The sequence below is a fragment of the Phyllostomus discolor genome, chromosome 1, assembly GCF_004126475.2.
Source record: "Phyllostomus discolor isolate MPI-MPIP mPhyDis1 chromosome 1, mPhyDis1.pri.v3, whole genome shotgun sequence".
In the NCBI taxonomy this organism is placed as follows: Eukaryota; Metazoa; Chordata; class Mammalia; order Chiroptera; family Phyllostomidae; genus Phyllostomus; species Phyllostomus discolor.
Genome location: NC_040903.2, coordinates 172,932,650 through 172,948,109, shown reverse-complemented (window position 1 = coordinate 172,948,109; position 15,460 = coordinate 172,932,650). Strand labels below are relative to the sequence as shown.

The 15,460-nt window shown below is 50.8% G+C and overlaps 2 protein-coding genes across 10 annotated transcripts in view; one reads left to right on the top strand and one right to left on the bottom strand.

Annotated features, from left to right (window-relative positions):
* The window catches only part of CA12 (carbonic anhydrase 12), a 52,094-nt gene extending 40,562 nt beyond the window's left edge, over positions 1–11,532 (top strand). For 2 of the 9 annotated variants that reach the window (XM_028508224.2, XM_036034445.1), the window contains exons 9-11: positions 7,038–7,070; positions 7,865–7,952; positions 9,033–11,532. In XM_028508224.2, coding sequence (XP_028364025.1) covers positions 7,038–7,070; positions 7,865–7,952; positions 9,033–9,105 — 194 coding nt within the window. In that variant the 3' untranslated portion in view covers positions 9,106–11,532. Of the gene's footprint in view, positions 1–135; positions 2,907–7,037; positions 7,071–7,864; positions 7,953–9,029 lie in introns of those variants that run through there. The other 7 variants (XM_036034446.1, XM_036034444.1, XM_036034455.1 and 4 more) reach the window with 5 other exon arrangements.
* The window catches only part of APH1B (aph-1 homolog B, gamma-secretase subunit), a 56,321-nt gene that overhangs the window by 8,895 nt on the left and 31,966 nt on the right, over positions 1–15,460 (bottom strand). The gene's annotated exons all lie outside the window — the stretch shown is intronic.

Genomic DNA, 15,460 nt, shown 5'->3' with positions numbered 1-15,460 from the left:
GGTCCCTTCTTGGGCCTTGCTCTCCTCGGCCACAGGACAGCAGGTCGGACTGGGTGAGCTAACGACCTCCCAGTGCTAGTATGTCATGGTTCCAGGCGGACACTAACGACTGCCCATCCTGACTTTACATTGCAGGGACAGTGTTTGAGGGCAGATACAGAGGATCAGAAGAAACCACGCAGGAACTTGAGTCTGACTTCCCAAAGTAACCCTCCACTTGTAACCGTCAGCAGTGGCATTGGGAGTAATTAGCCATCTTCTTAGACCGGCAGAGGTCTAAGCTGGCACTTGCGGGCCGGGCAGTGCAGTCAGACGTGTAGCAGGGCGCTTCGGTAGAACATCCCAGCCTGGCCAGGGGAGCTTGAGGGGCCTCCAGGCGGAGGCCCACGTCTTGGCTTGGCCTGTCCAGATCAAAGCCCAAATGCAGCTTTGCCACTGCCTCTCCTGCACGGCTCGCCCGGAGCTGCTGCCCTCAGGAGCGAGAATCCATGACAGTCCAAGGCAAATCTGTTCATTTGGAGGCTGATTATAGAAACTTGGCCAGAATTCTCCCCTCCCCCTCACTCCCAAAAGTTGCAGGGACCAAGTGGGGCTGTCACCAAGGAGCAGTGAGGAGGCAGCCTCAGAGGAAGGGAGCCCCGGGCCTCACACCCCAGGGCACCTGCAATCACAAGGGCCTCTCACACCAAACTGACGTGGGCCTCGGACATGCTGTGGGAAAGGCGTGTGGGTGAGCCTGTTTGCCAGCGTGGACCTTGAGCAATTCAGACTCGACTATTTATACGCTCTGCCACTGAGGCATGTCTGTCACGAGGTGTGGTTTGCTCAGGGTTTTCCCTGGAAGTTGTCAGGAACTTCAGAGTTGGAAGATTTCACCGGGAGGAAAGTAAAGTAAGGGAACCCTCTGGGAGAGAAAGTTCATGGACTTGGAGAGGAGGACCTGAGGTCTCACCTGACTGGAACATCGGGGACTGAACTGTTTAACTTGACCCTGCTTTGCCCTCAGCTGTGCTTACAGCGGAGTACAGGACCCGGTTTCTGTGCTCACGAGGGGCACAGTCTGACCTCGGCTTCACCCCAGGGCAGGGTTCTTCTGCCCATGCACTACTGGCATGGGGGGCTGGGTAATTCTGGTTGTGGGGGACTCTCCTGGGCACTGGAGCATCAGCAGCACCCTTGGCTCCTGCCCACTAGATGCCCATAGCATCCCCACCTTATTGTAGCCAAAAATGTCTCCAGACACAGCCCAGTGTCTCCGGGGAAGGAGCGCCAAAACTGCCCCTGATGGAGAATGACTGCCCCAGCGACTGTGCACGGTTTTCCTAGGCCCGGGCTGCTGTCTCCCACTCAGATCACTGGATTCTAGAGTTCTCGATCACATGCCCTGGTCTTTATCACAGTGTGACATTCTCAATCTGGTGATGGCTACCCCGGAACAGTAAGGTGGGGGTTACCAGTACAGAACAATCAAACCCAAGAGAAACGCTGATCTCCATATTTTTTTAGAAGTTGAGTATTTTTTTATATACTTCAGTATGTCCAAGGCCAGGAGTAGCGGGTGACAGCGAATTATCCACCCTTAAGATCACACATCTCTTTGTCAGAGGCCCACACGTCTCCCAGGTAGCACCTTTCTTCAGAACCCCTTCATCATTCTTCTCCTTCCCTTTTGTACAGGTTTTTCCTCTCGTAAATGTTGCTTTTTGTTGCCTTTGGTGAAAATATCCACTCTTTATGGAGAGGTAGAAGTCATACCAGGCACTTTTTTCAGCTCTTAAAAGGTGCCCCTTCTAAGTGGCAGAGACGGAAACTTGAGCTGAACAGGGGAAATAAGACTCCTTATTTCCTTAAGGTGGGAACCCAGAGGGAGGGAACACGTCCTGGGACCACTGTGGGCCTCGCGGGAAGTCAGCGCCCACCGTGAGGAAGGTGAAGGACTGCGGAGGCAGACGGACAGTCCAGGGGCCCGATTCTTGGTTCCTTTAAAATGACCTTTTAGCCATGGACACCAGCTTGGGTCCAGATGGTGATGGGCAATCCCACAAGGGCCCATCAGGCCTAAACATGAATGTTGTCTAGCCCTATTTTCAACATGTCAGGGGCCAGAGGAAGCCAAAAAGTTTCTATAATCATGTCTTTAGTGGGCCTGCTCTGAGCAGCTGCATGCCCCCCGCCAGAGAGCTGGAGCCAGCTGCGGCACACTTAGCCAAGGGCCCGGCGGGGTGTGGGGTGGGGCTGTCACCCACTGCCAATCTGTGGAGTAGCATGATTAGAATCCACTTGACCCTAGGGAACTGGGCAGTTTCACAAAACCTTTAAAGAAGAGACAGAGAGAGAAAAAAATCCTACAAAGCTAAGATGGCTAATTATCTAATTTTTTTTTTACCAGAATGTATGCTTTGTGGTTATTGACCTTGTGTTTCTAAAAGTTCCTATTTGTAAATAAAGTCTATGAGATGGGAAAGCATCAATTCTTCCAAAGTACCCAAACAAACCCCCACTCTGGATGTGCCTACCTTCCAACCCCCCCTGGATGCAGGGGGCTGAACAGTCAGGAGGAATCGTCAAACGTGCTAAGGAGGCAAGCCCCAGTCCCTTCATCTAGAGCGGTGTAATGCACTGCGTGTTTTCTGAGCACACCCCAAGTCAGGCACTGCGGGGCGCAGGGAGCCTCACCGTGTGTGTTGTCTTGCTCCTAACAACAAACCTCCTGCAGAGAGCAGACCGTGTGCAGAAAAGACAGTGGGCAGAGGTGTGGGGCGGACAGCTGGACGGCGTGCACGTGTACACCCGTGCACATGGCACAGGGCCTCCCTCCGCACAGCGGCTCAGCTGCTGCTGCGTGTGTGCGCCGTTGACTTTGCCCACGCTATCCCCTTTGGGATGCCCCTGACCTCTCCACCTGGGAAATTCTCTCAACACCCAATTCTAATCACGTCCTCCCAGGAGTCTTCTCCGTTCCCCTGAAGGTGACTTACAGCCTCCTTCTTCAGTGCAGCCGCAATAATGTGTTCGCCTCTGTGAGTCTTAGCGCACCACCAGGTGCTGATTTATTACTACACAGAAAAAGAAAAAGATGTCTGTGCCGTCCACTCACTACAAGCCCCTTAAGGAAGGGATTACTGCGCTGGCATCTCGCCCAGTGCTCACGACAAGTCTGAAAGAATGTGACCCATCCGCCACCCTGCCTCTCCCCTCGCCGGTGTCTTCTCTGCAGAACGATTTGAACATAAGCCTGGCGGATTGTTAAATATTAGTTCCGTCTTATCTTGTTTCATTATCAATTTGCCAACAACATTACATCAATTCATTTAAGAAGAATTGAAGATCAGAACTTAGCTGCCAAGTTTTGAAAGCCTGACAGGGAGCTGCCTAGAGGCGCTATCAGGCTTTCCGTGCTCCGGCCTGACAGGGATCAAGGCCCAGTCCCACCTCGGTCACTCCTTCAGCACCGGCAGCCCCGCCGCCAAGGGAGCTGGCATGTCACCGGCCCCTCAGGCGCCCCTCGGGGCAGTGTGGCTCTCTCTTCTGGGCTGCAGGCCTGCAACCTGGAGGGCAAAGCCCTCGGTCCCCATCATGGCTGCAGAAAACCGGTTCCCTCATGTAATCTGGTGGCAACCCTTGTTGGCAGATTTGTAAAAATTACTTCCTTCTTCAGTTATTTCCTTACAGTGTTAATAAGGAAAGGTCCCCAGTTAAGTATGTCCTCCAAGTGCAGGAACGTTCTGTGGTGACTGGAGGCATCTTCCTTCACCCAAAGGGGGGCGGCGAGCACATGGGTTACTTGAGTCTATGACTTGTGTGCAGCACAGTAACAAAAGTTTTACCACTTGAAACTGGATTACCAAAACTCTGCCTGCCTCTTTCTAGTTTCACTATGTAACATGTCCCCTACCAAACAGTCCATACTTTAAAATAATGCTTTGAAAAAGGTTGTATTCCTCTTTATTCAAAATTCTGTTTGAACAAACAGAATTGCAGAGAGACCTAGAAAATGCTAGACTTGTTCCAGGAACCTCAAGCTGTGTCAATGAGGCACTTGTTCCTCCGGCTGGACTTTTCTGTCTGCACTTGAGGCTTCAGAAGACCTCAAAAGCAGTTAAACCGCATCCTTCAGTCCAGCAAGACGCCAGTGGAAGATGCAGCTCCTGAGCCAGCCAGACCAGGTAGCAATGCCCCTGTGGCAAGCAGCTTGCCGATCTCCTCCAGGGGTCTGCACCTTCCTGGGCGAGGCATGTGACAGCCAAGCCCCTCTGTGTCTATGTGGTTTCCTTCTGTGTGTCGTACTGCCCTATCTCTGCTCGCCCGTACTCATACCAGAGCTCCTTACGGTGAGCGGATGCTCCCCCACGTCTGTACGGCGGGCACCCTTCTACCAGCCAGCTCAGGAGTCCCTCTGCCACTTCCTCATCCAATGGCTCTCAGGGGCCACCTCGGTCAACCAGCCTGTCTCTGTTTCTCCCATCTGTCCTGTTGATTTTTACTGGGAACTGCTCATCTTATTCGCTGTTCAGAAACAAACCATTTCTTTGTTTAATCTGCAGATGAATGTCTCTATCTCTGTCTTTCCCGCGCCATCTCTGACACCAGTTCTTGATAGCATCCCAGAGGCTCTGCTGTGACACAGGCCTTGGTTTGCCTCTCTGGGCCTTACTGCTCCAGTTGTCCCTACCAGCTCTCCCTCCGCCCCCTCAAGTCTCCTTGGCTGTTCTACTTTAGTTAGCAGATGCTTTGGTAGCCGCCTCCCACGGGACCCCAGCCCTGTGGGCTTTGCCCGGCTCTGCAAAGCAGCCCTGCTTCCTTGATGGTTGGCGCCACCTCCACTGGCAGGGGTTGGCATCCCCACCTCTTCCTGCCCTGGGCTTCCTGCGGGGGAGAACTCCTCATCCGTAGCGGGTTATTCTCTTTGCTTGCTCAGTCAGGTTGCTTTGTTTTTGCTGCAGCAAAGTCTTAGCTGAAAGCATCTGTCCCAGTCTCCAGGGCTTTCCTTGCTCCATCTCCTTCACTGTCTCCAAGGAGAGGCGACTTAGGCCCTGGAGCAAGAAACCCGGGCTAAAGCTTTACCCCTAGGTAAAATGAGGCTGTTATTTATAGGGCCTGATACAGCCACAGGCACGGCTCAGTGAACCAGGAAACCAGAGTCTCCCTCCAGACAAGACCCCAAGCTGGGCTCCTGAGGAAAGTCCTGCCCCTGGAGGCCCTGCATCTGCAGACGTCGCCCAGCTCCCTCAGACCAGGCACGGAGCCCCTCCTCCAGCCCCGGAGCCAGCTGCTCAGCGGTCTGGGGCCTCGTGGCTCGCAAGATGTCTGAGCCAGCTGTGAAAGTAACGACTTCAGAAATTGTCCAGTTTGGTCGGCTTAGCCGAGTGGTCGGGCTTACTAGTGCGTCTTCTGTGGTGAGAACTGGTTTGGTACCACAAGCATCTGGAGTTTTAGGAAGAACAAACGTGTATTTCATCAAAATGCTTAGAAAGGAAGCCATGACTAGTTGGGGGTTTTCTGGGTTGTTGTTGTTTTTAAGATTCCAGAGGCCCTGGTCGCCTCTAGGTACCTTAAAAAGAAAAAAAAATTACAGTGTGCAGAGGCCACAGCCATGCAGGGAACAGAGCGTATGCTGTGCAAACGCTTGACATTCTTCCCAGGGAAACTCACGCCCCAGGCCACAGACTGATGCTCGTGTTCAGGTTACAAGAGAAGGCCTGGTGAGCGGTCAGGCCAGGGGAGCCACTCTCTGCCACCTGGGAGGCTGAGGGCTACTGGTGGTGGCTGACAAGAGCCCAGAGAACAGGTCACCCTGTCCTTTGTGGACAGCTCCCCTGCATACCAGCTCTGTTCACCCTTACAACAGCCCAGGACCACCTGGGGAAGCCAACCAGAGAGGCTGCAGACTCGATATGCGACTGTGGAAGACAACAGTAGGGAAAGGACACAGGGCTGATGGCCCCAAGGGAATCAGCCAGACTCTGGCCCCACGATGGAAGGGGTGAGCAACACCTCCCCCAGCAGTCTCAGGCCTGTTCCCTAGGTTGACCAGTGGCCCAAGGGCAAGTTCCTGGCCCCCTGCTGGCATCTCATACTTGGTCAGGGCTCACTCAGGGTGTCGGTTGCCACAGTGGGCTCTGAGGACACAGGCTTCGCTTAGTGTCAGGCTGGGTGGCCACCTTCTGCACAGCTCTGGCCTGGAACAAGCACCCGTCCACACACACACGTACACGCGCACACTAGTAGTTTCTACTAAAGTCAGAAAATCACCCACAAGAGTGTATGTATAAACAGAGGCCTTCTTTAGAAGGAGGACCTGACTGGGAGAATAGGGAGTAGTTCTAAGAATCTGGAAGAAGCAGGCTGGGCAGCCCAGGGGGGCTTCATGACCGGGTTTCTCGGTCTTATTGAAGAAGGTGGAGTCACCCATGACCCTCCCAGGGATGTCCCTGACTATGGAATGTCTCCTTAGATAGCTGGACACTATTTCAGCCCCACTGAGGGCTCCTGACCCACCCCATTTATCCGCAACAACCACTTGTGAGAGAAGCCACAGTCCTGGTTCCACATGGCACAGAAGGGAGGCTGGCACAGAGCAGGAGTTTCTTCAGTTTATCCAGTGGGGCCAGAGCAAAAATAGAACCAAACCATGACAAGACTGTATGGGACAGTGCAGAAATCTGGTGACAGGTTCCAACTAAGCTCTGCCTGCCCCAGCCAGCCAGAACATGGCAGGCCCCTCACTGAGGAAGAGGGGTAGGAACCAGAGAGGAAGGTAACAGTCTGCCCAAGTAGACTCTGATTCTTATCCTTTCTCACCTTCCACTTTGGCCACTTTGTATCAAAAGCTGGAGTCTTGGCCAAGCCAAGAGACTGCTGTGATTAAGGAACATCAGAGGCGGGAATCACTGTGTGAATCCCCTAGGTGGACAGTTCCCTCTACCCCATCTGCATAAGCCCAGTACCTCCCAACAAAATGTACAGCTTCAACACATTGGTCAAACCTACCACAGTTTCACTTAGTTAATTTCCAATCTTTTCCTCTCCTTTTGAAGTGCAAGACCCTACCTACGCAGGACTGAGTCTGGGTATGTGGCCAGCTGGCCGTGCATGTGCAGCTGGTGATCGCTGTGATTCCCCGTGTGATCGACCCTGTAATACTTCCAGCCCACTCTCTGTGCTTCTCTGTGCTGTTGCTCTGGCTCCTGGCACCTTCTCACTGTGAGCCTTGCTGTCAGATCACTCTCTGATTCAAAGAGGAACTGCCAATCAAATGCTCCCCTAATGAAAGACCTAATCACTCTATATAGCATGTGTATAAAGAGCCTATCTAAGATCTTTTGTTGGCCATGGTGAAAGCCATTGCCTAAAGACATGCCTGAGCCCAATATGGAGGTTGGGTGGCTGGCTACGTGACCCTGGGGATGGGCCCCTGGTTGTTTTGGACTGCTAGGACTGTGCAGTGGAACTTGGAGGGCAACCCTGATAAAGAGGCAACTTAATGGGCTTTAAGCCCAGCAAGCAGTGGTGGAGTAAGTTCTTAGTCTGTAACCCTGGTTTCTCCAAGTGTGGTGCATGGACCACACACATCAGCATCGGCCAGAGGTGTTTGGTTAAAATGCAGATTCCTGAGTGCCACCCCAGACTGACTCACTCTATGAGGGTGGGACTCAATAGCAGTCTACATTTTAAACAAGCTCTTCAGATGGTCCTGGGGCAAATATGAGAAGCCCTGCTGGAGAATGACCACACTTTGCAAACGGTCCCCTCTAAGTACTCCAGCCAGTCCTGCTAAGCCAAAGACCAGAACCTGAGACCATATGTGGAGAAATTACACCTTCTGGCGGATGATCATGCAGCTGTCATTTGACTTTACACCCAGGTATCATCCTTTCGGTGGCCCTAGCTGGCGCTCTTGGCATCTGCATCATCCTAGCAGTATCCATTTGGCTTTTCCGAAGGAAGAGGAGGTAAGCTGGTTTTGCTTTGGAATGGGAGTGGGTGGCATATGCGCCCATGAGGAAAAATCTGGGAAGGCAGCCTGCACAATGAAGAGCCCCTGTCACCTGTACCAACACTTATCCTAGGAGACATGGTTCCTTTGCACGAGACGCTGGCCATTCAAGGGTCATTGTGCTTAGAGCCGAGGTGAGTCTGCCAGCCTTGCTGCCTCTGCTAAAGCCTTGGACAAGCTTCTTGCTTTGGCGGGGAGATCCCATTTGCCTAAATATAAGCAGCAAGGCTGTCTTCCTTCTAAGAGCTGTGCATTTGTTGGGGTGACATTGGTTCATTAAATGGGTTTCGAGCGTACAATTCTCTAATGCATCATTGGCATATCACACTGTGTTCACCCCCCTGTAAAGTCTCGTCTGCTTCCATCACTACTTATCCTCTTTGCCCTCTTCTACCTCCCCCGACCTCCCTCCCCTCTGACAATCACCGTCCTGATGTCTGTGTCTGTGAGGTTTTTCTGAATCCCTTCACCAATTTCACCCAGCCCCCCAACCCGTGACACCCCCGACAGCTGTCAGTCTGCTCTCTGGATCTGTGAGTCTGTTTCTATTTTATTTTGTTTGTTAGATGCCACATGTAAGTGAAACCATATAGTACTTGTCTTCTGTGAATCCAAAAGTGGAAGTGAAGGGAAACTTGATTTATCATTTACATTAGTTATTACTTCCCTTTGCTCATGTTTTTGTTGTCATGTTCATTTTTTTCTAAAACCTAATTTATTTTTCCTGGCGTGAAAAAAAATCGTCAGGAATCCCACTATGGAGTGCAAGGTTTGACGCAGGGGCAGAAATGAGACCTTCAAAATGCAGGCCTAGTACTATCCAGTGTTAAAGAAGAGCAGTTGGAGAATGAACAGGTTCCATTTTGGTTCATCTTTATCTGCAGCCATTCCCTCTGAAAACCAACAGAACTGGGGAAAGGCCCTCACGAGAGGAATCTGACCCTGAGAACTTGCCTCATTCCACAGCCAAGCCAGGGTGCACTCTCCGTCTCTCTCCTCTTTGACTAATGAGACTCTTGTGTTCTTGTTCTAGTAGCAAAACAGGTGACAGCAGTAAGGGAGTCATTTACAAACCAGCCATCAAGAAGGAAACTGAGGCCCACGCCTGAGGCCCCAGCACTCCAGGCCCATCTAAGGAAGGACTTTGCTTTGGATGGTACGCACTGTGTCTCCATGGACACTTGAAATACCTGAGGGTTCTATGGAGCTCACCCCACAGACAGGCCAGACCCCTGAGGGGCCCCTAGCTGGGCGCCCCACTATCCGGATGCTACGGCCCCTCTCAGTGTGATCGTGGATGGGAAGAGCTCACCAAAGACGCAGGACTCTGAGCTTCTGCTCCATCTGCATGAGACCAGTGAGAGGTCTGGGTTCTGGGGACACAAACCATGTTGCCTGGTGGGGCTGTTATTAACTGAAAACCACTTTTATTCAGGGGCTGACTCAAGTGGTGTTTCAAATGTCCTGGAAATTCCACTCCTTGTCCCAGCCTTCAAACCAGAATGTATGCCCTCTGCTTAGGCTCTGCTTCTGATACTCAACTGTGTTTTCTCAGGGAAGGTGTTGCTGTCTCGCTCTCATTTCCTTCTGCTGTGACAAAACCTTTAGTCTGACCTGGCAACCTGGGGCGTTGTGGGGGGTGGGGGTAGGAAGCATTAATATAGGAGGGGTCAAGGTGTCTGAGACAAAAAGAAAACAAGAGGTATTCTTTCAAAGACAGCAGAGGCGTTTTCGCAGTCATGTCCTTAGATCAGACAGACCTGAGAGAGAGAATGGGAAGACACATAAGACCTGAAAACTCTCAGGAGCTGTGAGTGTGAGAAGCACAAGTATTAGGCCCAAGCCCAACCTCCTACCGGTAGGGTGGTTACGTTTCATACCCTACAGATTTTTATAAATAATTAGGCTACTCCTTGAAAATGTGCTCTTGCTTACTCTCTCCTAGAGCAGATACGAGTACTGAGAATCTAGAGAAAATAGGCAGATTCAAAATGACTAAAGAGCTTTGTCTCTTGTGCCCAAATTTCATTTCTGCCACCTTTGTGGGGTCCCTACTGTCAACCCAGAACTGGGACTTACCTACTTCTCTGACCTTGAGGGTGCTGAACCATGGCTTGCTTAAAATATATTTTTAAGGCATAACAGCAGGAAGTTATCTGTGCTGGGGCTGGCAGCGTGGTATTCAGGGACCAAACTAAGGGAATGTTACATAGATTCCTCGTGGTCTCCCCCTGAAGTCCCAAAGGCAGCTTCTGAGAAGCCCGAACTCCTTCACTCCCCTCCCACTGATGCAAGAGCCCGTGGAGACCTGTTAGTTCCATGACCGAGGAGGAGCCCCCACCGCCCACCTCCCGCAGTCAGCACCTCACAGCTCCCAGAGAACTTCCGGCTCACAGTCCCACACTGACTGACAGCAATGAATGTCCTCTTGAAGCACCGGTTTCTTCTTCTTTGTCATCGTTTCCTTCTGTTCCTCCCTCTGACTCTGAGAGGTCTTTCTCTACTGTCACAACCTTTCATAGCAACGCAAGCCCCACGTCTCTATAGCTTGTTTGCAAGGCAGATTACACATGACCTAGAGACTCGAAAATGTGGGTGTTCACGAGACCTCTGGCAGCGCTGGGGCCTGAGGCGGCATCCTGCTCCTGCTTTTAGCACCCCGGATGCTGATAGAATGAGAGCAGGGACAACCCCCATGACCGAGCAGTGTGAGTCAGGGAATGCTTTCTCGGCCTTGGCCCAAAGTTGCCAGTCAGAAACCAACACCAACGGCTCCAGAGCCAAGGGACTAGCTCAGAAAGCTCTCTACACCTTTTATGGACAAATTTTGTGAGGGAACAGAGAGATCACTGTACCTGGCACAATGGCTTTCATAAAAAGAAAGACATGCCGGCCAGTGACAACAGTGGCACTTCTCTTGTCCTCCTCCCTTTCTGCCACAGCCCAGTCCCCTGTTCCTTGCCCCTCACAGCTGAGACAAAGCAAAGCCAAGGGAGCGAACACAAGGCTCCCAGAATTGGTAGGTGACTTCCCTGCTAACCCTGAAGGGACTCCTGGGGCTCCACCTTAGGAAATGGGCAACCTTTCCTCAAGTTTCATCATCCCACTGACACCAGTCGCCACAAACGAACGGGAACCAGTACCTCAGTGAGGAACACAGGACGGCCCTGGCTCATCTGCCTCTCACTAACGCGGGTCTTGAGTCTCTCTGCTTTGTTTCTTTAGTATCGTCTGGTGAAAACCACACAAACCGATACCTGTTTTCTTAACAGACATTCTAGGGTTCTGCTGCATTGACTTTCATCCCACTCCAAGTTCGGACCTTAAACTCTTCCCGCCTGCAATGAGCCCTCTGAGGGCCTCCTGGCCGGCCCCTGGGGGCACAGGTTCCGCAGCAACCCTCTGTCCCTGTGCCCCCACGGACCACAGGCCACTGTGAGGAAGGTCCATTCAGCACTTCTGTGTGTATTGTACAAATGATTGTAATGACGACGTTTACTGTAAACATGAGAAATTATAAATAAAAAGTTGTTCACGTAAGTCTGGGTTTTCTGGAGGTGAGGTTAAAGCACTACTATTGGCAAAGCACTTTGAAGTTTCCTATCTATGGTGAAGAGTAACCAATCAGAATGAGTAATCATGTCATTTGCATCCAGGTCATAGAACCTGGCTCCAAAGGAAAACACAGCGAGGTACTCAGTCACTGTACTGAGCACGGAGGCCTGCGGCTGTGCTGCCCCAGGGTCGCACAGAGCATACTCAGGGGAGCTGGGAAGTCCAGGGTGGTTAGGGAAAGAGCCTGGGGAAAAAGTCAGATTTCAACAGATGCTTGGAAAAGATGGAGACATTCTTAACCACGGTGCCATGAGTACAGGAACCACGTCTTAGGTCTCTTTACTGGGTTTTGTACCTGGTAGGCTGGTAGCCTTCCTTGGTTGCCTGACTGACTGTTACCCTATTTTGGATCCTTTTTGCAAAACATGCTATTACCCTGCATATGATCTTTTTTGTCTAACTCCAGATTTCACGTTCTGGTTGGCTAAAGGAGGCAGTCCTCAGAAGCTTACAAATAGGCCTATCGACGTTTGCCTGAGTTATCTAGAGAAGCTTCCAGCTTTCGCTTCAGTGGCCCTAGGGCTGAGACAGGGGTAAAAGACGTCATCTCCCTTCTCTCTCCACAGGCTTTCCCCCCATTCCCTGAACTCAAGGTTCACCTGCAGGGGTGCTCAGGAAGGGTGGTGGCCAGGGCCAAGGGCTGGCGGCGGAGTTTCCAGTCCTCCTTTAGTCTGGCCATTACCTCCTCACTGAAATCCAGCTAGGAGGACAAGCTAGAGCTCACAGTCCAGCAGAAGTACTATAAAATATAATGTAAGACATGTGACATTTCAAAGTTCTAGCAGCCCCACCAAAGTAAAAGAAACCAGTGACATTAATTTTAATATATTTTATATAACCCAATAGATCCCAAATACTGTAATTTCAATACATAATGAATATTTTAATATGAAATATTTTCATTCATTTTTTTCATAGTAAGTCTGAAATCTGGTGTGTATTTTACACTTCTAGCTCATCTCAATTCGGTTGCTAAATTTTCACTGAAAGTATTTGATCTATATTTAGACTTCATAAAATTTATACTCGAAAAAGCAGATTCACATACTTGCTCCCAAGACACTTATTCCAAGTAATTGAATCAATCAGCTTTTAAATTTAAATGTATTAAAATGGAATAAATTGAGTTTCTCAGTTTCACAAACCACCCTCCAAGTGCTCAGTGGCCACATGTGCCAGGACCAGCACAGCCACTGTGTAGGTATGAAAAAATGTCCTTTTCCTTTGGCATGACCTATGAACTGGTTAAACCTAGAGGACTTTCACACAAAAACAAACCCTGGCAGAAAGCTCTGGGGAGGGTGCAGGGTGGGGGATGGGGAATGGGAGGTAGAGGACAGGGGTATCGAGGAAGGCAGATATGGAGGGTGGTAGAAAAGAGGGATAATGGAAAATCAGGCAAGGCTGGCTGGTGTGGCTCAGTGGATTGACAGCCAGCCTATGAACCTAAGGGTCACTGGTTCAATTCTCAGTCAAGGCACATGCCTGGCTAGGGGTACATAGAGGCAACCACACACTGATGTTTCTCTCCCTCCCTTCCCCTCTCTCTAAAAAACAGTATTTTAAAAAATCAGGCAAATGACTCAAGCTTGGGGCATCCCAGGGCCTTGTCAGGACCTCAGGCTGTGGACACAAGGGCAAAGGGTTAACTGCAGGGTCTAGGCAGGGAGGCATGGGCGGGGTTACCTGAGGTAGGTCCCTGGCCAAGTGCTAGCTGCAACCCCACCCGACCCCCATCTCTTCAGAGCTCTAAACTTCCTGCACTTGGCCACTTGGTATCTTCACTCTTCTGGAGCTAGCCAGCCCCAAAGGGGTGAGCACCTGAAACCTCAATCTCTTGAATTGTTAGCTGTGCCCCTATTAGAATAAGCTCTCTTCCAGTCTTCCTTCCTTCCTTCCTTCGAGGTGTGGGAAAAAGTCTTGAGACCCAGTTACAAGAGGAACTAGACCTCTGGGGCCACCTGTGGGGAAGAGGAGGTGTCACCTGTGCAGTGGGCACCCTTCGGGCCTCATCATCCATGTCCACACTGGAAATGGCCTGACACGGATGCATGGCCAGGGATGCATGGCCAGGGAGTGGAGGCAAGGTGTGACACTGCCACAGAGGAGGAAGCCCATGCCTCACGTGTGCCCTCTCATTACAGAATGGCTGTGCGGAGATAAGGGCCCATGGTGGTACGGAATTATTCACCACAGAAACTTACTGTAATCAGGCTATCGTAATGACTGCAGGTCAACCAGGGAGTCAGTATTGCCTCCTATTTACATATCCTTGACCGTTTCAATGCACCTGCACTCCAACAATCCTGGGAAAGAGGGAACACTGCCCTTATGTTGTAAGTGGGAAACTAGCCAAGGGCTCTGGCTCTGGGCTAAGTCAAGGTCACACAGCTCCTGCAGTGCCAGGATCTTCAGTGACAATGTGGGATCCACCTTCCACAGCTCCAGTGACATGGAAACATGTTCTTACAACAGAATTTACTATATTTATCTCCATCACGCTGTAACCTCATAAAACCCCTCAGGTTAAAGGCACTAAAGTCATCTGTGCCAATGATTTCTGGAAATCAACAACAACCCCCTGCCTCCAATCTGACTGGCAACAGTAAACCCTGGCCTCTGTTCAGGAAAGTCTGACCAAAGAGGGACAACTGCAAGTAAGCAAAGGAGTCAGCTCGGCACCTGGGATGTTACTCTCGCCTCCTAATTCGGCAGAATAATTTCCCAAGGGCATGTTCAAACTCCCTCTTTTCCTAAGGCTGAACTGGAGAGAAGGAATAAACACGCCCACACACAATTCCATTCGTATAAAATTCTAAAATACGCCAATTAAACTACAGTGACAGAAAGCAGATCAGTGGTTGCCGGGGATGAGGTTGGGGAGGGTGGGGGATGAAGGGACTGCAAAGGGGTACCAGAAATTGTTGAAGTGATGGATGTGCTCATTATCTTGATTGTGGCGATGTTTTCTCCACATATGTCAAAACTGTTCAAATTTTACACTTCAAATATGTGCCACTTATCTTACATCAATGATACCTCAATGAAGCTACCCTAAAAAGGAGGTACACAGTGACACCTCCCCCACACAGCCAAACGATGCCCTGCCTCACGCCGGCACTTCCTTGCAGAGCTTGTCCTCCTGGTGCACGCAGGAGGAGGAGCCTGTGGGGGCGAGCCCAGGATGGACACCAGCTTTATCCACCTGACTGGATATGGCCTCTCCGTACGCCAAGTCAAAGTCATTATTTCTGCCTGAGTTCACTCATTTCAAATATTAACTTTTAATTACCTGCAATGAAGACAACAAACATAGGGCCTATGGGTTCAAGGGCAGACTGAGACTCCTACAGCAGCTCCGTGCCAGTGATGACAGAGTCAACTGGCTTCTGCAGAAGGAGCAGAGACTCCCCTAGTGAGGCAGGTAACATAATCAGTCAGTCCATCGGCTGAAACTAGTGTCCCAAGCTACCTAGACAACCAACAGCAGCTCTCATGCATCTTAGTTTCTCTCCCTCCCAACTATCCAACACATAACCATCTGAAAATCTCTCCTGAATATGGTACATTCTTTCTGTGAAGAAAACACATGACCAGGAACTTACTCCCTGCCACTAGCCACTGGGTGAATTGGGCAAAAATCTCCACTGTGATATACTAAGAAATACATATTTGGCCCCCAGTTCCTGGCACAGAGTTCCTAAATATTATTCATAGTAAGCCCCTCCACCACACCTAAGTTTATGCAAAAGAGGTGGTGCTGGAGAATGGGGGGCTGCTTGCCACAGGAACGAATCATATGATTAGTGGGTTGGTAGTTTTGGCCCCACTCCCTGACCTTCAGGGAGG